The sequence below is a fragment of the Arachis hypogaea genome, chromosome 5 (genome assembly GCF_003086295.3).
Source record: "Arachis hypogaea cultivar Tifrunner chromosome 5, arahy.Tifrunner.gnm2.J5K5, whole genome shotgun sequence".
Taxonomy (NCBI): Eukaryota; Viridiplantae; Streptophyta; class Magnoliopsida; order Fabales; family Fabaceae; genus Arachis; species Arachis hypogaea.
In genome coordinates, this window is record NC_092040.1 from 110,778,627 (window position 1) to 110,805,633 (window position 27,007).

The following is a 27,007-nucleotide window of genomic DNA, read 5'->3' on the forward strand; positions in this document are numbered from 1 at the left end:
TATGTAGAGAAAAAAACCAAACTTAAATTCTTTTTGGAGCTGAACCATCAGATGGTTTTTTTAAGGTTTAATTACTCTATTGGTATCTATAGTTTCGCGAAATTTTCAATTAGCTCCATATACTTTTTTCTTTTTAATTGGGCCCCTTCACCAATTTTTTTTTTCAAGTCGGTCTCTCTTTGTAGTAATTAGCTTAATTGTATAGGGACCCAACTAAAAAATATTAGTGCAGGGACTCAAATAAAAGAAAAAAAAGTGTAAGGATTCAATTGAAAAAAAAAATTAGTGCAGGGATCCAACTAAAAGAAAAAAAAGTATAGAGATCTAATTGAAAATTTTTCAAAACTATAGAGACCAATAGAGTAATTAAACCTTTTTTTAACTACTAATACTTGGATGTCTGTTCAAACATGAACTATATGTGTGTAATAACTCATTATATTGATGATGGGTGGGTATTAAATAAGAAGATCCTGTCTTTCAATTTGATTGTTGATCATATTGGTGTTTCTTTAGGAAAAGCTTTAGAAAAGTGTTTAAAAAATTGGGATATTTGAAAGCTTTGTATTGTAACTGTGGATAATACAAGTGCAAACTTTATTGTTGTGAATACTTTGCTAAAAATCACGCGAGAATAGAATGACTGTACTATGTTGGATGAAAAATTCGTTCATTTGAGATGTGTTGTCCATATCTTGAATTTGATTGTTTGTGATGGTTTAAAAGATCTACACTCATCTATTACTAGGTTTAGAATTTTTGTAAGTTTGTGAAGTTATCTTCACCTAGGTTAGTAACCTTTAGGAGGTGTGCACATGAAGCAAACGTTATGAGTCGACAAATGATTATTCTTGATATACCGGCGAGGTGGAATTCTACTTATTTGATGTTGGAAGTGGCCAAAAAATTTGAAAAGGCATTTGCTCGTCTTGCTGGGGAAGATGCTCATTTTGAGAGATATCTTAAAGATGATGGGGGTCCTAGTGATGAAGATTGGAGTAGAACTCGTATCTTTATACGATTTTTTACAAAATTTTTATCATGCAACGCTTCATTCTATAGATCTTTGAATGTCACTTCAAATGCTTTTTTTCATGTATTGTGTAAGATATTATGAATTTTAAATAAATGGATTTTGAGTGATGATTTAGTGTTGAATGGGATGGCATCAACTATGAAAGCTAAATTTGATAAGTATTGGGGTGATTCTAATCATTCTTATACTTTTACTCCTTGAATTTCAGTCAACAAGTCATCTATAAACTATCTATTACTTGTTGATGTTTTTCTTGATCCGTAATATAAATTGGAATATATTAAATCTACTTTGTTTGAGATGTATGGTCAAAGGCGAAAAATCTTCAAGGATCTTTAGAAAATTGAAGGATATCATTACTAAATTATTTGAGCAATATAGCATATGAAACTCGGGATCCCTAAAGACACACAAGATGCTAGCATTTCTTCGGATACTACACCAAATTCTAGTTTAGAGATGAGTGAAAATATTAGCATTATATTTGAAGACCTTATAAGCAAGTAAAAGCAAACTCAGAGGATAAAACTATGTGAGTTGAAGAAAAATGAAATGGATAGGTATTTGAAAGATAAAGTGCGAAAGATTTTAATGAATTTGATATATTGAGGTGGTTGGGAGAAAAGACTTTGAGGTATCGTGTTCTTTCTTGCATGGCTAAAGATATATTATCCATTCCTGTTTCTACTGTGGCATCTGAGTCAGCTTTTAGCAGGGGAGGTCGTGTTCTTGACCCTTATCGCAGTTGTTTGAGTCCCATCACTATAGAGGTTTTAATTTACACTCAAAATTGGTTAAAGCCTGCTAAGATTTTGGTTGAGCTTGACGAAGGAGATGCTACTGTTGATTTAGGTATGTAATGAATTAGTTCATTTATATTTTATTATTCGTTTCTTGTCTTTCATTTTAAACCATTGACATACCATGAGATATTTTATTATTGTTGAATTGAATAAAATTTTCTAGAGTTACTAGTATTGGATATCTTGAAGTTCAAAGTGGAATGCAACCTCATAAATCATTTAGGTATTCACTAATGCTTATATTGGTATATAATAATTTACATTGCTTCTTTTAAAATATTCTAACATATTTTACTAATTTTTATCACTTGTTATTTCTTAATAGGAATAAATGATTGCTGATATATTGTCAATTGGAAGAAATATGTCAATTGGAGCTTTGATGTTTTAGTATGTTATTGAATTGCTGATTTAATGTGTTGTTTCACTAAATGCTATTTTATGAATTTTTGTGTGTTGTTTTATAAATTTTATGATATATTATTTTTAATTTTTTATGTTGTACTTCAACTTAAAATAATTAAAATTAGATCTTGTGTTATTATTTTTTTTTTGTTATTTAAAAGAACTTTTATTGATAATATTTTAAGAGTAAATAGGCTTATAAAGGTGAAAAAATGGATATTTTGGACATCTTTTTTATAAAAACATGGCCTTAAAACAGTTTTTTGAATTATGTGAATATACCTGATATTTGATTTGATCCGATTTGCATCGGATCCGACCTTAAAAAATTTGAATATCGTATCCAATCCGATCCGATGAGTGTAATTCGGATCGGATAGAATTTTAAGCTATATCCAATCTAATCCAATTCGTGTGCAACCCTACTTTTAGTCATTAAGGGATAAGTGATAGTAAAAAATAATAAATTTTGATGGTCTTCTAATTTTTTTAATTAAATATATCAAATTTTCTAACATTTTTTTGTCAAATAGATTGGATAGTTCCCAATCTTAAGCATTATAAATTCACCCACACCATATTTATATACACACTATTTAAGGTTCCATCCAAGGTAGTGAACTCGTAGTTTTTATCTCGACTTGTTAACCTAGTTCTGAATCGTAATTTGTTGAATCTTAAGATGGAACGTAAACGTGACTTGTAAAATATAAAAATTATAAAAATTTTAATAGCAAAAATAAATTTCAGAAATAATAAAATAAATCACAAATAAACCAAATTACCTAAAAGATTATAACTAATATATACCATAACAAGTTAAAAGTCACAACTCATAACATAAATTCACAGCTCAACTCACAAATCAAAACACAACTTCATAATTCACGGATTTATACGACATCAAAAAAAATTCGAATAGCAAATAAACTAACCAAATTAGTAGCAATAAGCAACTAATTAACTAAAGTCTAAATAAATTATTTAATAATTATTCGATTATTCATTAATCATAAAATCTTCACGAATTTTACAAGCTTTCACATTATCATCTTCATTTTCAGAAGCAGGAGGAGGATGTTCTTAGATAAGTTCTTCAAACTCATCATCATCAAAATAAGGAATTGCTAAAGGATCTTTAGAAGCACCAACAACTTTATTACCATTTGCTCCATCATTCAAATCAGGATATGGAATTAGAGCATCCAAAATCTTCTTCTTCTCCATCCTCATCAGCAACAATCCACTCTTCATCAGAGTCTTAACTCATCAAGCCTATAAACATAATCAAGACTTTTTTTAGTTTGTTATTTTTTTGCCAATTTTGAGTTTGTCATCACAAACACAACATATTTCATGGTTTTAGCCTTCAAATCCTTTTTGTGTGAACCTTTCAAAAGTATATAAAAGACATTGGTCAAACAATAAGATAGAAATTAAAGAACTAACAACTAAATTTATAGAAAAAATACAAATTATATTTAAATATTAACCATCTCGAAGGCGCTCTAATTGTGTTCACATCCAGATGAACTACATGTCAAATTCAAGACACAAATTACAAATTGTTGACGTTTTGGATGCTGATTCCCATAAGAATCCCACAATTGAGCTGAAATTTTAGTAGAAATTGCATTATGAGCTACTTTACTACCAAAAAAGTCTTTTCGAGTCTTAAAATCTTCAAGTTGAACATCCATCTTAGTAATTATATCTTGATTTCCTGTCATCCTTTTCATACAAGCATAAAACTGCTTCTTCAACTCATAAGCAACTTTAAAACCAAAGCTATAATGAATTTGAGAATTCAAATAATAGTCTACAGCATGCAATGACCTATGAAGTTGGTTACCCCATCTTGCATTAATAATATCTCAAATAGGTATGTAACTAAAACATAGAAAAATTAATAAATTAGTTATAAAATAAAGAATATTATTCATGCATTAATAAAATAAAAAAAATAGTTAAACAATTTATCTTATCTCAACTCCTTGAAATGTATCTCGTATTTTCTCATTTGTATTTTTATTTCTTCATAAATAAATTTCATTGTCAGTTTTTCTTCTGAATCCACCATACGAAGCACATGAAGAAGAGGGTAGGCAGCGCTCAAGCAAATCACTACCTCTTTTCAAAACATCTTATCCAACCCCACACTTATAATGATTTTTCCATCTTTTGTCTTTACAAACTTACTAGAAGTCCATTGATCAGAAAGAAATATTCTATTAAGGAATTTTTGTTGTCATTGAAGCATCCCAAAGTAAGGTAGAAAGTTGCAAAACGGGTCATATCCGGCCTCACCAAATCTTTTCCTTTGGTGTAGATGGTAGTAGTAAAATGAGAGCAGTCTTAGCATATATGTAAGTAGTAATCTTTCTACCTCTATAAATCATATCTTTGTGAAGTGTTACTTTTTTCTCCAAGTCTTCTAACATTAAGTCAATGCAATGTGCTGCGCAAAGCGTCCAAAATAACTTTTTCCTCTTTTTTATTAGCATTTCTCCTGCAGCTTTATAATTAACCGCATTGTCGGTGACAACTTGAATTATAGTTTTTTCACCAATCTCTTCAACCACATAGCCTATCATTTTAAAAATTTTGTCAGTTGTTTTAGTAATATGAGAGGTATCAATAGATTTAAAAAATACAGTCCTTTTAGGACTATTAACCAAAATATTCAGAATGGTCCGTCTTCTCTAATATGTCCAACCGTCAGTTATTATTGTACAACCAACTTACTTCTAATATGTTCTATGTTTCTCTAGTAATTGTTGAACAAATTTCACGTGTTTCTTTAAAAGAGGAACCCTTAATTCATGGTAGGAGGGTGGCTTGAATCCTATTCCATATTTTACAGCTTTCTCAAATATTCTGATGTATTCCTTGCTCCTTAATATGTTGAAAGGGATACCATTATTGTAGAAAAAGCACTAATCTCTAAATATACTTCCTCCCTTAAATACTTCTTCAATATATTGTTGATTGTTGATTGAGTACTAATGCGTGTTTTCTTGAATATGTTGCCCTCCAATTCTTTTGCTTTTTTTTTCAGTAGTAGTGTCACCTTTCGCAGCAGCTCCAACTGGGCTTGCTCCACCCATATTTATTTATTTTTATCAAATTCACTTGCAATCCACTCACAACATCCCATATTTGCTTTTTAACTTCATTAGTAACACTTGCACAAACTCCAACATCATTTTTGAGTTCTCGCTAAGTGGTGTCTCCTCCTGAAAAAATTTTATGACAATATTTGCATTGTATTTTTTTCATCTTCTCCAACAGATATCCTATACTCCCATCCTACATCAGTTCTACTTTCAGGAGCATTCTTAACAACTTTTTTTTACTAGCAATTTCAATTGTACTTCCTGACTGAGAAGTTGAATTGTTAGTTCGATTTTTACTTGCATTAGCTTGATTTGGTGCCATTTCTATTAAAAAAAATTAAACAACAAATATTTAACAAGTCAGTTCAATATCACATAAAAATTTTAACAATTTAACAAAAATTACAAAATTATGTTTAATGCCAATTACAACCATCCAAGTTCAACAATAGCAATCCAATCTAAACAAAAAATATTAGAATAACAAAAATTCAAGAATTGTCTTAATGCCACAAGAACAATTCAACCATTCAGTTAAAAGAAATTTAACAAAAAAAAATTCAATAAAATATTTTAAGTAATTCAAAACAAAACAGAGCAAAGCAAATTTTTTTCTAAAAGATTTAATTATTTATTTCAGTTCAGTTCAACTCATAATTCATCAATTCTTAGTGTTAGCAATATTATACATACAACAAAAAAAAGTAATCGAATAAAAGAATAACAACTTACAAATTCTTAACATGTATAGCAATATTCACATAGTACTCTTTAAATTTGACATCTCATGTCTTTTATGTATCGATAGAAAACTCTATCCTAACAAACAAATTTTTTTTAATGGAATTGCACCTTTGTTTAAAAGAAATACTAAATTGGACTTCATTCTTTAATGCAAAATAAAAATGATTATACTATCCTTAAGTGGTAACTGTTAAAATAAGCCTTGATTTTTACGATAGGAGTTTTATGTTCCATTCTAAAATGAACCAACTAAACAAAAAAAAAATTAAAGATTATTTAATAGATAAAGCAAAAATAACATACAATAATAATATCTTTAGATTACTAAATTATTAAAATTGCAGATCTCAAAAAAGAAAAATCAATAAACAATGCGAAAGTTATATAATATACATACTGATATACTTAGGACATCGGATTGCAATAGATTTAGAAATCCATATGATAAATTATGATTATTGGAAGTCAAACGTATTGAGTTGTTTGAAATTATGGACAAAATAAATTCGAACAAATTAAAATTAATTAAATTGTTTTCATAGAAATTGAAAGACGTTTATCTTTAAAAATTTTACTATCACCAATTTGGTCTAAAACAAAACTTCATCAATATGGTGACATAAAATTAACCAATTTGTAATTCAAATTTGTAATGCCTTACAAAAAAATTCAAGTAAAAAATAAAAAATCGCTTATACAGTGATATGAAATACATACTTAAAATAAACATGAACAGATAAGTTAATCTTAATTTGAAAACCTACTATAACTAATATAAAATTATATTCTAAATTGAACAATATAATCAATCTACAATAATCAGTAAGCCAACAAAGATAAGCAATAGCAATTCAACTTGCAACATACTCAATAATAAACAAGCACAACAAAAAATTGAATATTGAAGAGAATAAAAATTAAAAAAGAGGTCTTAGCATACCTAAACTACTAGTGAAGGAGAAAAGAAGAGCAGCAGCAATCCAGATTCCAGAGCTAGAGAGGTAGAGTCAGAAAACTAGAGATAAAGAAGCAGAGCCAGAAAGTCTCGCAAATTGCAATCGCAAATTGACGCTCACACAGTCCAGCCACCACTAGTCTAATTCGACAACAACGACAGCAAACTTTACGGTGAGCCGGTGACACACCAAATTGAAGATTTTGATTGCGCGAAATTCAAACTTAAGAGAGATAGAGAGATAGAGTCAGAGAGAGTCAGAGTTGTTTCTTGTAAATAAAAGATAAATTTATTTTTGGTAAACTCATAATTTTTAGGATTCATCTCCATTGTTAGAGAATTTTTTTTTATCAGTACTCATAGATAAAATTTTATACTCCTAGATTGTCTAGGCAAAATATAAAATTAAATCCCTAATACATCAAATGTATATACTGATTATTATCTTGAAAATAAAACTCCTGGTTGTCAGGCCGCTCTTTATAATCAAGAACATTAAAAAAATTAATTTCTAAAATTATAATGTTCAAAACACATAAATCAAATCAAAATTTGATTTTTCATGTACTAACGTTTAGCCTTAAAAAATTATCAAATCAAATTTGACCTTTATATATACACTTATATATATAAGAAACAAACAAAAGATATTTTGCAATAAAATCAAACAAAATATTTGATTATAAATATAATTATTTTATTAAAAGGATGATAATTTAATCACAATTAAATAATTAAAATAAATTAATTATTAATTTATTAGAAAACCATCTCAATGAAAATAAATACATCACATGCTTAAAAAAATAATTTGAATTAATCCTATTAATTCACAAACTTTATGAAAATAGGAATAAAAATTTAAACACAAAAAGCCAAAGCTCTGATACCACTGAAGAATTACCATATGTTCATAACACGCAGCGGAAGAAAAATAAGGTAATCCTAAAGATCTATTTTGTGCTTAAACTTTATTCCAATAAACAATATATAATATAGATCAGATCTAAATACCTTTAAACGCTTTAGTAAAAAACTTTATTCTCCTTCGATGGTACGAAGGCGCTATGCGTATCCACACCGTGACCAATCTTTGCTGTCAACTCTTTGACCAATGGACATTTGATCTAAATTGAGAAACCTCTTGCAACTCTTTGCACGCCTTAAAATTTTTCTCCAAGAATCAGGCTCACATACGTTATGTGTGTAGAGGTAAAGGAATGAAACCCTTGTGTTTTACTTTCACACATTTCCTTTACTCTTGACACACATATATATAGTATGAGATTTGTTACTAATTTTAAATTTGATTCTCAATTCAAATTTAAACCATATCTTTAAATTCTAAATCTGAATCCTTCAAATTTATGAATCATATCATAACTTAATTTGAAACAAAATAAATTAGGATCTCATCCAAATTTAGAAATAGAATAACTAATTATTCTCAAATCTCATTTAATATTCTCAATTATCATACTATTATTATATTCTTGGTGTTAGCAAATAATATAATAATATTCTATTTGAATTAATATAATTATTTATTTGATCAAATCAAAATAATAATTAAATAATTCTATAGCAAATGTTAGAACACTCGTTAGTGTGTGACCCGTTAGGTTCAATTCTAAGCGGGTAGTAAATTAGTCATACTAAATTTACTAATCAAGGTTGCCGTCTAGCAACACTCCTCAACGACCTAATAGTATGAAGTAATATATTTTTACTAAGAACCTCAGAAGAACAAAGTATAATTCCTTCCATCTTTCCAGCTCTTGGTTAACTCTTAGAGTATGGTTTAATGGTCAAACTCTAACTTGTTACCATTATTATAATGAACTGTGAATGACTTAAGAAACTCATTTCTTCATTCATTCAATTTTCTTGGCCAAGGTTTTATTCATCTCAATCATTATAATTATAGAGCTCAAACTCTTTAACGAGAGTTGACGGATTCTTTATTGACTAATCATTAATTCTACAAGTATGTAAATCATACCCAATATCCATTCATCTAGCACCCTAGGGTATTAGGTGTCCGGAATCAAAGTATAATAAATACATTGTTAATTACTATGACAGTCACAGGTCAAAGGAAACTCTATTACTATGTTCATCTTGAGAATATCCTATTGACAAATATGCAGTAATTATAACCATTAGGAATTCTCAAAATGAATCAGTTCAATGGTCATATCTCTATATGCACCATCTATATATATAATTTAATAAATGAGATCTATTAATCTTCATCCAATGAAGACCATTATATATATATATATTGATCTTTCCAGATTATTAATATCTTTTTAATAATGCTATGAACAAGAACAATTTAGATTAAATTATAAAAGATTTATCTTTCAATATTATGATCACTATCACAATGATAAATCTCTAAATTTAATCAAAAATTTTATTATATTAATATTTTAATATAATAACAATAACAAATTATTTGACATGTAATTGATTGAATAGTAATTATACTACTTATTCCCAACAATTCAAACTTAATAAAAATAGAGAGATAGAGTCAGAGATTGAGAGATTTGCCAAAGGTAAAATTTTAAAATTTTAACTATAGAGATAAATTGTAAAATGAGAAAGATTAAAAAATTAGAAAATTTACTGCTAATCTGATAGAACTCTTCAATCTTCTATGGCCTTTTATTTAAATTGGACCATTGGATTGGATTGGACTCTCGTTAGGGCCAAAAAAAGAACTTCTTTAATCTTGAACGCCACAGCAGAACAAAAACAACAATTTCGCACTATGTAACTTGATTCTGGATGAGAAGCAAAATTGACACAAAAGATTATAAAAACGTAAAATCTTACGTTTTCACAAGTTGAAATGCAATTTTGACTACTTTAATTCCATCCACCACTTAATTTAGCCAAATTTTGAATTTAAATGCATTTAATGCAAGACATACATGAGAACTACTTAATCAAGGCTTTGCCTGTAAATTTTCTAACATTTTTAATTCCCATTTTACCCGAGCAGGAAAAAAAAAGACTCTTGATTGAACGACACATGGTCCACTTTCGCGGCTCTGACCTGAGAACCTTTGACTACTCCGCGTGACAAATCAAAACTTCTCTTCATTTATTTCTTTCTTTCTCCCCACCACATACCGGCTTCGACAGATTCATTGAGATTTGAGACTGCTGTTTGTTTCCCGGGAAAATTTCTGAGCCACGTCACCGTCATCATCATCCTCAATCCCTTCTTGGCCTTATGGCTGCTGCTGCTTCTTCCTCCTCCTGGGTTCAACAACTCAGTTCGCTTGACTGGCACCAAGAGTCCTACCCTGCATTTAACGATTTCTCCGCTGTTCCCTTCTTCGCTCTCTTATTCCCCTCTGTTCGCTTCTTCCTCGACCGTTTCGTTTTCGAGGTACGTCCCTCATTCTCTCTATAAATTATATTCATGTCGTGAAGCCTCTAATTTATGTTCATGCGTAAAATAGATATCGTAAGTAAACAATTTGAATGGAAAATGTAAAATAATCGTATATTTTTTAAGTTTTCACTGCATTGAATACACTGAAGAAAACCAAAACTTTTCACTTTTATTCTCTTCGACCAATTTATACTTTTTCGCTAATTTCTAAAATATATCATAAAAGGTAATTTTCCTGTTCTTCAAAAATGGCACCAACTTCAGACATTTCCGTGATTTTCTCCTCTATGCTAGTTGTGGAGCTTCGATTAGATTTAGATGTAAACAGGTTAAACAGCCTCAAAATTCCATGTAGTTAATTCTAATTTTAGCGTTTGACTATTTAATTGGTTCCATTGACTTGATTTTCTTACTTGACTAGACTCAGTTGTCTTCTGGTGAATTTTGTTTTGTTTTCATTTCTAATCTTCCAGTTATCTGTGGATATTCATTGGGTAACATGCAACTTTCTTCGCTTCGATGTTTATATATTATAAATTTAAGCATGAATGAGTACTGAGTTGTAACTAACACTGCTGAGTCAGCAGTAACTATCTAACTAACTCTGAGATTAATTTTCGCTAATAAAGTTAACTCCTGAAATGTATGGATTTGCGTGATGAGAAGACCGTTTAATAATAAACAATAATACCTGCATGTGATATGGAAAATCATTACATGTTTCATGCTAGATATACTAAACTATTGCCTAGCTTTTGCCTATAACAGAAATTGAAAACATAGTTATCTGGGTTCTCTCAATTGCCTGCATACTTAGTATCAAATTTGGCCTCCCCCTGTTTCACATGCCGAATGCGCTCTAAAGGAATAATTGTAATTTGATTAGTTAAAATAGCAAATTGTGTATTGAAACTAACCACTTCCCGTTCTTGTAATGCCTTTCTAGCAACAATGATTAGAAGAGAAAAGATTATGTTTACATAATTTGTGTCTTATTTTTCCTTCAAATTGTTCTGATTCCAAAACCCACCCTTTGGTAAGCTAGTTTCATTCTCTAGGTTTATCAAATTATTTAGATACTTTGAGCATATTTATTCAAGCTGAAGTGAATAACATTTACAGAAAGTGGCCAGACGATTGATTTTCGGAAAGGGGCATGAGAAACTGGATCTTCAAACAGATGAGAGAAGAAAGAAGATTAGGAAATTTAAGGAATCAGCATGGAAATGTGTATATTTTCTATCAGCTGAAATTTTTGCTTTGTCTGTAACTTACAATGAGCCTTGGTTTACCAATACAATATATTTTTGGATTGGGCCGGGAAATCAAATCTGGCCAGATCAAAAGATTAAGTAAGATTGTTTATTAACGTTTCATCCTTTAATCTCTGTTTGTTATCATTTTCTCGTTCTTTTGTCTTTATATCTAGATTAAGTTGATTGATAGAGTACAAAGTTGTAACCTTTCTACATTTCAGGTTGAAACTGAAGGGGCTCTATATGTATGGTGCTGGATTTTATGCTTACTCCATACTCGCTTTAATATTTTGGGAAACTAAGCGCTCTGACTTTGGGCTGTCAATGACCCATCATGTTGCTTCTCTGGCTCTCATTGTGCTATCTTATATGTTTAGGTAATCTTTCAGTGGACCATTTTTTTCGGGGTCTCATGAAGTGTATGATTCTTAGCCAATAATATTCTATAGTGAAATTCTGCATAACTTTCATGAGGGAAAGAACAAACAGATAGAAAAAAAGAATGATAGCAAGAAGATCCTCTGAAATAATCAGTGTGTATGTCCTAATTGCATTAATGATAAAATTGTGACCAAACTACCTCCACTAGCTTCATTGAACTTTGGAATACTTAACTAATTCACTTTGGCATGGTTTTCATACAGTTTTGTTTTGCTTTTATGTTTAATACATTCAGGTTTGTTCGTGTTGGATCAGTAGTTTTGGCTCTTCATGATGCTACTGATGTGTTTCTGGAGACAGGAAAAATGTCCAAATACAGTGGGGCTGAGACAATGGCTAGCATTGCATTTCTCCTTTTTGTTATCTTTTGGACGTTATTGCGCATCATTTACTATCCATTTTGGGTTCTTTGGAGTACAAGGTTTGTACCCACTTTACATCCTTATCCCTCTCTGTTGTCTGTGAATATTTATTAGATAGCTTCTAATCATGATGAACTATATGAAGCAACTTCCCAGATTTTATTGAGAACAGAGAAATTTCAGGCATCTTTCACAAAAGTTTAGTGCTTGGAAAGTATTTTCATTGATATAGTATCCACAATTATTAATTCCTCTAGCCATTGTCCATTTCTAAGCCCTTTATTTTGCTTATCAGCTTATAAAGGAATTTTTCCTCTTAGGTTTGGTTCTGGACTCCAATAATGGTTTTCAGTTACTCCAATTTGAAAACTGTCTAGCATATGTGAGTAAATGGTCAAATTGGTCTCTGAAAGATCACGCGATCTCCATTTTGGTCCCCGAAAGATTTTTTTAATCAATTTTATCTCTAAAAGATTTTAAATTAGTCACATTAATTCTTCCGTCACTACCCTCACTAGAGCCATTAGCGAAAGCTGACCTGGCACGTTAAATCACACCTCACCATATAAAACAATAAATTCGATTACTACGACAATGACAATGAAGACTTTGAGGACGATGGTGTCGTTTTGGGAGGGTTAATGAATACTACGACGACGACGAAGAAGACGAAGAAGGTGGGGATGAGGAGGGAATGATGCCGTTTGAGAAGATGAGGAAGTGGTTGAAGCACAAACCCAGAGGGTTCGGTGAAAGGGAAGTGTAACACTTCCATTGAAGACAAGTTGCTCGACGAACTGCATCAGAGCAGAGAAGTACAGGCTGCTACCTTGATAAAGCTCAAGAGCGGTGTTGTTAACCCCAAAAACAGTGAAGAAAAGAAGAAAGATTTAATTACTTTTGAACACTGGTCGAATTGTATTCCACAGATTGATTGCTTTTGTGCTATTGTTCACTTGTTTGTGTTTCATGTTACTATGTTTGGTGAAATAATACATGCATTTTAACTTTTAAGCAAATTCTGATGTTTTCTTAATTTTTCTTCTTATCCTGAATTCTTTAATCTTTGATGGAAGTGCAGATTTTATGGAGCCTGAAAAGAATATGGTCAAAGGAAAATGCTAGGATCTAGTGTTGTTTATATTTTGTTGATGTTGTTGTTGTTTGTTTGTGCTTGGCATTTGCATGAAACAGGGAATTGTTTTTGGCCACTGTTTACTTCTTTTTTCTGCGGTGTCTACAATTTGGCAGTTGACTATTACTGTTGCCATGAAATTTTGAAGACACTCTAGTTGTTCCGATTGGTGGTTGAGTATGGTTGGTGAACCTGCCGAAAAAGAAGAACATTCATAGGGATCTGAAATCTGCATTCAAAGGGATTCCAGGCATAGTGAATATAGTCCCGGCAGTTAGGTCGAAAACAATGACGTTGTCGGATTGTACTATAGGTCACCGTTCGACACTACTTCTTTGTGGAGAAACAGGGGGGGGGGGGGGTTTGCTCCGAGAGAACGAAGAATGGAATGGAATGAATGAGTGTGAGGAACTGAAGAGGTGCAGTGAGTGACAAATGCACTTTGGGCGATAATGATGCTGTTTAGGTACTGACATGACAAGCTAATGTGCCACGACAGTAAGACTTAACGTCATTAGTGACAGAATAGATGGAGGGGACTAACGTTTGATCAATTTTAAATCTTTCGAGGATAATGTTGATTAATTTAATCTTTTGGGGACTAATTTGGAGAACGCGTGATCTTTCAGGCAATTTGACCATTTACTCTATTACAGTTTTATATAGGAACAACAGTGGGTAAATGGTCACATTCGTCCTTGAAAGATTACTCGTTGTCCAAATTGGTCCTCGAAACCTTCAAATATTTTAAATTAATCGCGTTAGTCTTTATATCATTTCTTTTATTCGATGTCAAAATTTGTTAATGTGACACATTAAATGATACTACAACATACACATAGAAGTCTTAATTGACTATTAACATGATAAGCTTATGAAATTAGATCAAATCAAAATCTAATTGAGGAGAGAACTTGAGGCATTGGAATCCCTCAATTTGGAGTTTATTTGACCTAATTTCATAAACTTACCATGTTAGCCGCCAATTAGGACTACTAGGTGTGTACTGTGATGTCAGTTAACATGTCACATCAACAAACTTTGATGTCGTTAGCAACGGAAGTGATATAAGGATTAAAATGACTAACTTAAAATTTTCAAAGGACGAATTTGATTAAAAAGATCTTTTGGGGACTAATTTGGAAAATGAATGATCTTTCGGGGACTAAGTTAACCATTTACTCGAACAACTGTGGTGTCAGGATTTATTTATAGAGATAGAGATCAATTTGTCACTTCAACTGTTCTGATTGATTGTTTTTGAAGCAGAAATTCTTGAGTTTTTATTTTTATTTTTATTTTTTGTTGTTGTTGTTGTTGTTGTTGTTATGCAAAAGGTGTGCCATGTTTTTCTGATTTATAATTTCAGTTATCAAACTTAATTCTTTCTGGGCTTGTTGATCTCTATCCTTCAAAAAGAGGCAAAATGCAATCTTTTATTAGTCCAGTTATTGGTTTCCCAAGTATTAACTTGTTTCAAATAGAATTATCCTATATAATTTCAAACTTAATTTGAGGAGTTTTAGTTGTCTTGCATGAAAAGAATTAATTATAGAATAAAATTTGTTGAAATTTTTATAGCCAAACCTTTCTGAATTTCCTTTAAGCACCACATATACTCTGCACCAATTTCAATACCTCAATGCTAGAGTTTGTCCATTGTCACATATCATTCCCTTTGTCTGTGCCACTGTTAATACTTTTCTCCTGTGGCAGCTATGAAGTTATTTCTGTATTCGATAAGGAGAAGCACCAGAAGGATGGGCCAATATATTATTATGTGTTCAATACTCTACTCTTCTGTTTGCTTGTTCTAAATATTTATTGGTGGGTTCTGATGCTTCGGATGCTTGCTGATCAAATCCGAGCAAAAGGAAAAGTTAGTGAAGATATTCGCTCTGGTAAGTTGAAAGATGCCTTGCATACATTGCTTATTATTAAAATGCACTAACACTCAGAATAAAACCTTCTGAAAAATTGTTACCTATAATTGGTATCTGCTTGCTAGTGCAGAAATAATTTAGTGTCAAGTCAGTCTATAAGCATGATGGATCGTAGAAGTTTGGGTTAACTTGTTCATGTCTAATTTGGTCTTGTTCTTTAGTTTCTTCAATGAATTGGGGTTAATAAGTTAATTAAGGCGCATTAATCATGGAATCAGGACTTAGAAATTAGAGTTGTTTCAATGAATTAATTAATTAACCTTAGATGTTGATGATCCCACCTATATGTAGCCACGGTTTCAGTTTGGTCTATGGAAACTTAAACTCAACTGAAAGTTGCTTAAGTTCACATTTTCTTATGCAGATTCTGAAGATGATGATGATTACAATGATCATGAAGAATGACCAGGAATACAAATTGAATATAGTTGTACATTGTTTACAGAGCATGGACATCTTCAATGTTGTAAAAATTTTGTGGTATTGAGTTGTTCACCCTAAGTCCATAACTATAGTGTTAAAATCAGATTATTTCTGCTGGTAGTGCATGCTAACACAATCAATCTGTAGAAATATTTCATGTAAAGCTTAGAAGGAAAACCATGATGTAAAAATATTTCATGTAAAGCAAGGTTTAGCAATTTTACATCAATCAATCTGTAATATAACTAATTAACTATGGCTAAAAAATGTTACCCCCCTTTTTTTGATGAGTCCCTCACGTTTAAGTTTGGTGGGTGGTAGCTCTAGCCAGTCTTTTCCATTTCTTGGTACCCGTAGAGGTTTGAATTAGGTGGGTGATGGTATCAGCAGGTGTTTCTGGATGGCTCTCCTTTTCTTTTACCTCTTGTTGAGTCTAGTTTGATTTTGGGTTAAGTTATGATGACAAACATTGTTTTGGGTAGAAAGCCCAATATAGTTTAATGCGAGTGTTTAGTGATGCAGGCCTATATGTCCAAGTTCATATTGCTTCAGCCCAAGTCCAACAAGTGCTTCAGCAATGTAAAAGAGTCAAAGCTCATCCTTGTTGCAACGTTCAACAAGAATAAAAAAGGCTATGCATTTGGCAAAAGTTAAAGAAAAAGGGGCAGCTGTCTACATCATGAGCAAAGCAGCACAGCTGTGGCTCTAGGAAAAGAACAACACAAGGACAGTGCCACTACACAAAGGACATCAGCAAATCAAAATGCAGAAGATCATTAGCAAGTTTGGAAGAGCAAAACAAAATCGCAGAGCTATGGACAGCAGTTGGAATGGCTCAAAAATGGAAGTGCTTTGCATGCCAAGGAAGACGGCAGCTCCAAGGACAACAGAGGTTGGTGGATCAGACCCTCCAACAAGCAGCGTTAGTGGAGCAGATGAGCAAGGACTGCATGCCAGCTGAGACAGCTCCAACGGGCAGCTGGTACAAGGAAAAGGAGGAAGCTACAATGAAGCCAAGATGAAAATATATAGCAAGCTTCACTCCAACATTTGAAGTTAAGAAAGAGAACACACATATTCAGAGCACCATCTCTAACATAGAGCTGGAATCTCTTTCTTCTACTCAAGCTTAATTCTGATTTTATGTTATGGCTGTCTTGCGTTATTTTCTGTTTTGAAAAAGACAATTATGTGAGGTTCAAAAGCCAAGAGAGGAAAGGCAAGAGTGATGCAAAATAGCCACTGATTTCTGATGTAATTTGGGTGTATGAACTAGGATTAGTTCTCCTTGCCAAGTTGGGTTAGCACTTGGTGAGAATTGAATCTGTGTAGATTCCCTTTCTAAGTTGGGATAGCACTTTGGGGTTGCTAAACTTTGGTGAAGAAAGCTTAGGGATAGATACTAGTTGGATTAGGGATTAATTCAATAGTATTGGTGTATGTAATCTGAGAATTATAGTGAAAATTCCACTATGGTTTGTGGTGGAGACTGGACGTAGGATTCATGGCACTGAGAATCCGAACCAGGATACATGCTGGCCTCTTTCTCCTCTTCTTTGCTCTTTCAATGTTCTGCGTATGAGACAATTTTAAATAATCTCCTGCAACTCGAGTAATAGCAAAACAGAGTTTGAAACTTTAAGTTTTAAACTAACTTGATTCAACCCCCCCTTCTCAAGTTCAACTAGAACCATCAATTGGTATCAGAGCTCGGTCTCAAGAAGGCAAGCTTCACAGCTTGGAGTAAAGATCCATGGCCAACAACATGAATCCCAACATCGTGGCTTTCACTCTCACTGAAGGACAGTCCAACAATAGACCTCCCTACTTCAATGGCAGCAACTACTCTTACTGGAAAGAGAGAATGAGAATCTTCGTGTAGTCGATCGACTACAACATCTGGAAGATCATTCTCAATGGCCCAGACGTTCCTACCAAACAGAATGCTGATGGAGAAGTTGTGGCAAAGGAGGACAACGAATGGACAGATGAAGAAAAGAAGAAGGTTGAACTCAATGCCAAGGCAATCAACCTGATGCACTGTGTAATCAGTTTTGAAGAGTTCAGAAAAGTGTCAAGGTGTAAAACAGCAAAAGAGATCTGGGATAAGCTCAGACTCACTCATAAAGGCACTAAGCAAGTGAGGGAAACCAGAATTGACATGTTGATGAAGGAGTATGAAATGTTTAGTATGAAGGAAGATGAGAGCATCGATCAAATGTTCGAAAGGTTCTCGATAATCATCAACAATCTGGACGCCATGGGAAGAAGCTACTCTGAAGAAACCTTGGTAAGAAAGATTCTGAGGAGTTTTACTAAGAAATGGGAAGTGAAAAGTACAGTCATCTCTGAAAGGAATGATTTGATCAAAATCACCTATGATGAGCTGAGAGGCAAGCTGCTAGCTTATGAAACCACTCACATGTCTCAAGACAAAGATGACAAAAAAAAGTATAGCACTAAAATCAAGAATGACAGTCCAAGGAGAAGAATCTGATGACAGTCTCTCAGATGAAGAAATGGTGCTCTTTGCAAGAAAAATGAGAAGACTACTGAGATACAAAAACAAAGGCAAAGGAAGCTCTTCATCCAAAGATGTCAAGAAAGATCAAGTCAAGTTCACATGCCATCACTGCAAGGAGCCTAGTCACTTCAAGTCAGATTGCCCTCAACTTAAGAAAGGCGAAAAATCCAAGAAAGACAAAAAGAAGGTGATGATGGCAACATGGGAGGACTTGGAGAACGATACAAGCTCAGAAAGCTCAGATCAAGAAGCTCAAATATGTCTTATGGCAGATCATAATGATGAAGATGAGGTAGATCTCTCTGACTTATCTATTGATGAACTGCACTACATTATCAAAGACATTTCTGTGAACTCTAAGAAACTCTTGGATAAGTATGCTAAATGTAAGAAAGAAAATGAGGCTTTGAGGACAGAAAATGATCTTCTTTTGAAAAAGGTTAAGGCAAATGAAACTAATAATGAAAAGTTTTTAAAAGAAGAAAACGTTGCCTTGTGAACTGAATTAGAAAATTCAAACTCAAGCATGAAGTTACTGCTTTCACTGATTTGATTTCTGGAAACAAAAAGCTGAATGAACAAATAAAAGGTTTGAATGAAGACTTAGCAAAGTTTGTTCAAGGTTCTCAAAATCTGAATAAACTGCTTGCTTGTCAAAGGTTTGGGTATGAAAAATCAGGACTTGGGTTCAAAGAGGAAAGTAAGGCAGTTTTCAAACAAAACTTTATAAAATCTGAAGCCTCCTCTTCCAAGCTTTTCAAGCCAAAAGGATTCAGCAAACCTCAAAAATCAGTGAGCAAGAATCAGTGCTACAAGTGCAACAGAAATGGTCATGATCCTCCTCAATGTTTCATCTTTCCTAGGTCTTTTGGTAATGATAATAAATTATATAAAGTTGTTCATGATTTTAATGCTCTTGGGCAACCAAGAAGATTTCACATCAAAGGATCCAAATGGATTTGGATACCTAAGGTTAGTTGAAGAACATGTAGGTTTGCCTTGCATCCAAGAAGAAAAAGGACATGTGGTATCTTGATAGTGGATGTTCAAGGCATATGACCGGAAGGGATACTTTCTTCATTAAACTCAACAAGTATGATGGAGGATTTGTCACTTTTGGTGATAATGGTAAAGGTAAAATAATTTCCATTGGTAAGGTTGGCAAAGATTTTTCAACTTGCATAGATAGTGTCTTTTTAGTTGATGGGTTAAAGCATAATCTATTGAGCATAAGTCAATTGTGTGACCTTGGATATGCTGTTACCTTTAGGAAATCTGATTGTAGAGTCATAAATGAGAAAACAGAGGCTGTTTTATTTGTTGCCAAAAGAAGTGATAATGTTTATGGTATCACACTAGATGATCTAAAAGTTCAAAATGTAACCTGTTTCTCTTCTATGGAATCTGAAAAATGGATGTGGCATAAGAGGTTAGGACATGCTAGCATGTTCCAAATCTCCAAGCTTGTAAAGAGAGGCTTAGTTAGAGGTCTTCCTAATATAAAGTTTGATAAAGACATCATTTGTGATGCTTGTCAAATGGGTAAACAAATTAAAACCTCTTTTAAACCCAAGAAAGATGTCTCTACTAAGAAACCATTGAAGCTGTTGCATCTTGATCTGTTTGGACCAACTAGGACTCAAAGTCTTGGAGGAAAGAGTTATGGCATGGTAATTGTGGATGACTATACTAGATTCAGATGGGTGTTCTTTCTTGCTCATAAACATGAGGCCTTTTCTGTTTTTGAAAAATTCAGCAAAAAGATTCAAAATAAAAAAGGTTTTAAAATTGTTTCAATTAGAAGTGATCATGGTAAGGAATTTGAAAATCAATTCTTTGAATCTTTTTGTGATGAACAAGGCATATCACATAACTTCTCTTGTCCAAGAACACCTCAACAAAATGGTGTTGTGGAAAGAAGAAATAGAAGTTTACAAGAAATGGCTAGAGCTATGTTATGTGAATATGAAATTTCCAAGTTCTTATGGGCTGAAGCTGTAAATACAGCTTGCTATGTTTTAAATAGAACACTTATTAGGAAGTTTTTAAAGAAAACACCATATGAACTTTGGAAAGGGCATCCTCCCAATCTCAGCTATTTTCATGTGTTTGGATGCAAGTGCTTCATTCTAAATATCAAAGAAAATTTAGGAAAATTTGATCCTAAAACACATGAAGCCATTTTTATAGGTTATTCCACAAATAGCAAGGCCTATAGGGTTTACAACAAGAACTCCAAAACAGTTGAGGAGACCATGCATGTCACTTTCTGTGAATCTAACAATGTTCCCAGTGTTTGTATTGATGATAGTCCAGGTTTTGAAGCTGAGATTCCAAGGATTACTGAACCAGTTCCACAAAATCTAATTTCTCATGAAGTTGCATCTGTCAGCAGCGATAATCCCAATTCTGCAGGAGACAATTTGGAATTATCTCCTGTCACTGCAGAAAACACTGATGCAGAGGCAAATATTGATCAAGAGGAACCTGAATCCTCAAACCATTCAAGGAGACCAAGAGAATAGAGGTTTCTGAAAAACTATCCTGAAGAGTTCATAATTGGAAATCCTTCCACTGGTAGAACCACCCGTTCATCTTTGAAAAGAGCCGAATCCAACAACATTGCTCTCTTATCAAAGATTGAACCTCAAAACATCCAAGAAGCTCTTGCTGATCCTTCATGGGTGCTAGCTATGAAGGAAGAATTGCAGCAATTTGAGAAAAACCAGGTTTGGTCATTAGTGCCTTATGCAAATGGAAAAAAGGTCACTGGCACTAAATGGATTTTTAGAAACAAACTGGGTGAAGATGGATCCATAGTCAGAAACAAAGCTAGATTGGTCGCTCAAGGATATGATCAAGAGGAAGGGATTGATTTCGATGAATCCTTTGCACCTGTAGCTCGAATGGAAGCCATCAGATTGCTCCTTGCATCTGCTGCTCATTGTGGCTTCAAGTTGTTCCAAATGGACGTAAAGTGTGCTTTCCTCAATGGCATAATAGATAGAGAGGTTTATGTGGCTCAACCACCTGGGTTTGAAAACAAAACTTTTCCTAACCATGTTTTCAAACTAGCTAAAGCCTTATATGGTTTAAGACAAGCTCCTAGAGCTTGGTATGAGAGGCTTAGCTCATTTTTATTGAAAAATAACTTTCAAAGAGGAGCCACTGACACCACTTTATTTATTAGAAATTATCATGATCATTTTATTCTTGTGCAAGTTTATGTTGATGATATTATATTTGGTTCGGCTAATGAGGATTTGTGTGCAAATTTTGCTAAGCTTATTGACGAATGAATTTTTGCCGGTATAGAAATTATCAAGTAATCAATCGTGGTATAGTCTAAACCGACGCAAAATCCATCATCAAAGTAATTCTACAATCTATAACCGAGAGTATTAGTCCCGAGTCGTTCTTCCCTAGGAATGCTACAAGGATGCATGTTATTGGTTAAGTGGTCTTTTGTGGCTTGAAGAGTGTGGCATAAAAGTGCTAATAAAAGAAAACAACAATCAATCAATATTAAAAGCCTTGGCCAAGGTTGAACATTGGAAGTTCCATCACTATAGTTTCCTTCAATTGTGATAACAAAGGAGTGTTGCTTCACTTAGTCAACCCCTAATTATAGAGGAAAGTCAAGTAAAAGTAACTAACTTGAGTCACAAGTCCTAGTCTTACCCTAGGGAAGTCTAGCTTTAGTGCACTCTAAGTCAATTAGCAATCCTCAATTCTTAATCAACAATTGACATCCATTATTCAAGTGTCTCCAATGACTTAACCACTAGGCCAAGTGAGGGGATACTACTCCATATCTAAAGTTGGCATTTTCTCAAACAATTGGAGGGCATGAATGAAAGACATAGTAAAATTGAGAAAAGATATCAACAATAAATCAACAATGAAAATGAGATCTTCAATAAATCAATAGAATCCAAAACAACAAAGTTAAACCTAAGATCTATAGGAATTGAACAATTACAAACACTAATTGAGATTAGAGAAGAGGATCTACAACATGAACAAAGTAAATTGAGAGTTGTAATAGATCTCACCAAGGGATAGTTGAGAATTGAGAAAATGAAGATGAATCCTAGAGAGAAGTTGGAGTTTCTCTCTCTACAAATGTAACTAACTAAAAAAAATATCTACCTAAGGATCTAAAATTAGTCTATGGATGTGAATGTGTGTCAATCCCCTCCAATCCTTGGCTTTTATATGCATTTTGGCGCCAAAGTTGGTTGCTAAAGCCTTCCAAAATCGCCAGGCACGTGTTGCATTAATGGAGTCATGTGCGATCACCGACGCGTGCGCGCACGGTACGCGTGCGCGTCCTTGGCCGATTTCGCAATGTGCGCGCGAGCGCCTTGTGCGCGTACGCATGCATGGCTGACTTTGCTTCTTTGACTTTTTATGCTTATCTCCACTTGCATGCTTCCTTCCTTGCTTCCTTTGATCCATGCCTAGCCTATTCCAATCCTGGAATTACTAGCAAACACATCAAGGCATCTTGTGGAATCAAAGAGAAACTAGAATTCATCAAAATAAGGCTTAAAAAGCATGTTTTTACACTTAAGTACAAATATGGGAAAGATAACAAAACCATGCTAATTCCTAGGCTAAATATGACAAAAGGTTATCAAAATATTCTAAATTCAATACAAAACAAACCGTCAAATTGGGGTTTGTCACTTATGACCAATGAATTTGATATGAGCATGATGGGAGAACTCAATTTCTTCCTAGGCTTGCAAATCAAGCAAACTGCAGAAGGCATATTCATCCATCAAGAAAAATATGCAAAGGAACTTGTCAAGAAGTTTGGGCTGGACTGTGCTAAGCCTATGGGAACCCCCGTGCATCCTAACATCAAGCTTGATAAGGATGAACATAGTAGAGATGTTGATGAGACACGTTACAGAGTGATGATTGGATCCCTAATGTACCTAACCTCCTCAAGGCCTGATATCATCCAAAGTGTTGGAGTTTGCTCAAGGTTTCAATCAAAGCCTAAGGAGTCACATCTCTCTGCTGTCAAGAGGATCATCCGATATGTACTTGGTACCACTAATTATGGGTTATGGTTTCCTAAAACTGATTCTTTTCAATTAGTGGGTTTTTGTGATGCAGATTTTGCTGGGGATAGGATTGATAGAAGAAGCACAAGTGGCATGTGCTGCTTTCTTGGGAAATCCCTCATTGTTTGGTCTAGCAAGAAGCAAGCTACTGTGGCACTTTCAACAGCCGAAGCTGAGTATATTGCAGCCTCCTCTTGTTGTTCTCAATTATTATGGCTGAAAACTCAACTAGCTGATTATAAACTGAATGTCTCAAATATTCCATTATTTTGTGACAACATGAGTGCTATTAACATTTCCAAAAATCCTGTTTTGCACTCAAGAATAAAGCACATTGAAGTTCGTTTTCATTCTATTAGAGAACATGTGCAAAATGGAAATTTAGATATTCAGTTTGTTAATTCTAAAGGTCAGCTAGCAGATATTTTCACCAAACCATTGATAGAAGAGAGGTTCTGTAAGCTGCGAACTGAACTGGGCATTCTTGCTTCATCTCTGTTTTCCTAATTTTCTGATAATGAGATCTTTTGTGTTTTGTCTCATAAATCGCGGTGAGATTTTTTTGGCAGATGATGAGTAAACTTCATTAAGTCACTATGGAGCTAATGGACTCTAATCTGACCATGATGAATGATTGACGTCAAGTGCTGAAGCAGTCTTTGGAACTATGGGCTTTTCTTTATTGAAAACATTTGGGGGCTTTTTCAATTTTTGAGGATCTGAATTTTTTTGTGAGGCTTTATGAAAAGTGGGATTTCAAATTTTTTTTGGGGCTTAAATTCCATTTCAATTTTTGTCCACCGAACTTACTTTAAAATCTTGGCAGTCTGCATTTCATTTTATTTGGGCTTCATGACAATTGCATTCTCTTATTGGTTTCCATCCTTTGTTTTCTTTTCACCTTATTTCAAATCGTACGAAGGTTACAGCTGTAACTTTCAAAACGTTTTCCAAAGATTGGATTTTTATCTTTTCAAGGTGCAACCTTTACACTTCTCAAGCCTATAATAACTCCCCACTACATGCACCCATTCACACTACTATATCCACTCCTTCATCTTCTTCAACCTGTGCTCTATAAAATGGCTCGAAAGAAAAGAGCTGCTCGCAGAGGCTCCCACAGTGGCACCCACCGTTCTGATCACACACACTCATCTCCCTCTCATTCCCCCACTCATTCCTCACCATCTCCACCATCAAACCCCTCTCCTGACATGGCCCGCACTAAGACCACCGCTCGCCGACCTGGCGTTGCTCCTCGTCCTTCACCTCCTCCTCCTCTAACCACATCTCAACCCAGCTCCTCCAAACCCAGCTCTTCCAGAGGAAAGAGGGCTCTTCACGAAGACGAAGAGACAACCCCCACTCAGAGTTGCCATACTTGCGGTACAGTCATTGACCTCCCTCTTCGTTCTGTGTCTGAACCTAAGCTGTCAAACCCCATTGCCTACAAATCCTTCTATGCTGATTTTCCCCATGAGTCTTTTGATCGTCGTCGTTTCCAATCTCTCATGAACTATTTGTTTTTCTGCAAAGATGTTTACAAGCGTAAACTCTGTCCCCCGAAGCTTGTCAATCTTGACAAACTCCGTAGGAAAGGCCTGAACTTTACCCCATTGTTTGCATATCAAGGTTGGACATCCATACCGTCCATCAAAGAGAAAGTTTACCCTGATTTGGTAAAACAGTTCTATAGCAACATGTCCTACAAAGAAGGGAGAATCGCCTCTTTTCTTAAAGGCAAAGTGATCATTCTTGACAAATATCACCTAGGCAAAGCCCTAGATTACCAGGACCGAGGCCCTGATGTCTACACCTCTGGTAAGTGGGATGATACGCTAAATGTTTCATACTTTGATGCCCTAAGCACTGTCTGCATCAATATCCCTCTCTTAGAAGGTAACACTCCTACTCATAAGTCTCTTGGTCCAGTCCGTGCCCAGCTGCACAGGATTGTAAACCATGTCAGCTTGCCTCAGAGCGGTTCTTTTCAATGCGTCTCATTTTGTGACACACTTGTTTTGTATGCATTGCTTTCAAAATCTCCTATTTCTTTTGCTTACTTGCTTGTGAGACACATGCATGCGTGTATCAATACCAAAAATGTGTTACCATATGGCATGCTTCTTACAAAATTTTTTCAATATTACAATGTTGATTTTGGGGCTGAAATTGCTAAAGATTGTAACTCATATATCAAAGGGGGTGGTGCAGTAAAGAAAACAGCTCCTAGGCGTCACCAAACTGATGACAGCACTGATGTACCCTCTGTTGATGAGGATCCTCTGATTCCCCCCTTCACATCCACTACAGTCAAGACCATGACACGCATTCTGAAGAATGTCCTTGAAGAATTCCTCAATCTGACAGATCTTCTTCTCCATCATGGTGCTGAGCGCAAAGGAATCAAGTTTTGGAGGAAAATGCTCTCAAAAAGACGAAGAGAAGGATTCAGATTCTGAGAGACTTTGTGGAGGACATCGAGGTTAGCCTCACAACTTCTGATAATGAGGGGGAGGATGACGGAACCTCTGATGAATCCAACTCTGATGCCTAACTCCTTGTTATCTCATCTGCGACTATGACTTGTTTTCGTTTTGAACTTGTTTATTTTACTTTTTTTGGGATGACTGTAAAAGACTTAAACTACTCTGCTACTTGAAATATATGCACCAGCCACTAACAAATTTTGTGCAGGTTTTTTCTTTCCTCCCTTAATGACAAAAAGGGGAGAAAAGAAAGGGAATGTTAGTTTTGGCTTAGGGGTTAATAGTGATAGTTAAGAACAATGATTCTTTGTGTTGCTAAGTAACTTATTTTGTCCTGTGTATCATGCCTAGTGTTAATTGCTCTGTGTTATTATTACTGTGGTATATTGCTTGAAAATTTTGGTCCTGGCTGTTTGTTAAGATTTGTTCAGGTAAAGATGTAAGCCATGATCAAGGGGGAGTAATGCTAGCATTGAGGGGGAGCAACTCACAATCCAAACGTCATCAAAGGGAAGTGTTCTTAACTCGCTCAAATTAGTTTTAATTTCCCTATTTTATCATGTTTGTCATCAAGGGGGAGATTTTTGAGCCTAGTTTGATTTTGGGTTAAGTTATGATGACAAACATTGTTTTGGGTGGAAAGCCCAATATAGTTTAATGCGAGTGTTTAGTGATACAGGCCCATATGTCCAAGTTCATATTGCTTCAGCCCAAGTCCAATAAGTGTTTCAGCAATGTAAAAGAGCCAAAGCTCATCCTTGTTGCAACGTTCAACAAGAATAAAAAAGGCTATGCATTTGGCAAAAGTAAAAGAAAAAGGGGCAGCTGTCTACATCATGAGCAAAGCAGCACAGCTGTGGCTCTAGGAAAAGAACAACACAAGGA

At 34.1% G+C, this 27,007-nt stretch overlaps 1 protein-coding gene across 1 annotated transcript; it reads left to right on the forward strand.

Annotated features, from left to right (window-relative positions):
• Nucleotides 1–10,005: 10,005 nt before the first annotated feature.
• LOC112802721 (ASC1-like protein) lies at nucleotides 10,006–16,321 on the forward strand. Its single transcript, XM_025846058.3, has 6 exons — nucleotides 10,006–10,465; nucleotides 11,594–11,823; nucleotides 11,949–12,104; nucleotides 12,404–12,589; nucleotides 15,382–15,566; nucleotides 15,973–16,321. The coding sequence occupies exons 1-6, from the start codon at nucleotides 10,307–10,309 to the stop codon at nucleotides 16,011–16,013; spliced, it is 957 nt and encodes a 318-aa protein (XP_025701843.1). The 5' UTR covers nucleotides 10,006–10,306; the 3' UTR covers nucleotides 16,014–16,321.
• The last annotated feature ends 10,686 nt before the right edge of the window (nucleotides 16,322–27,007 follow it).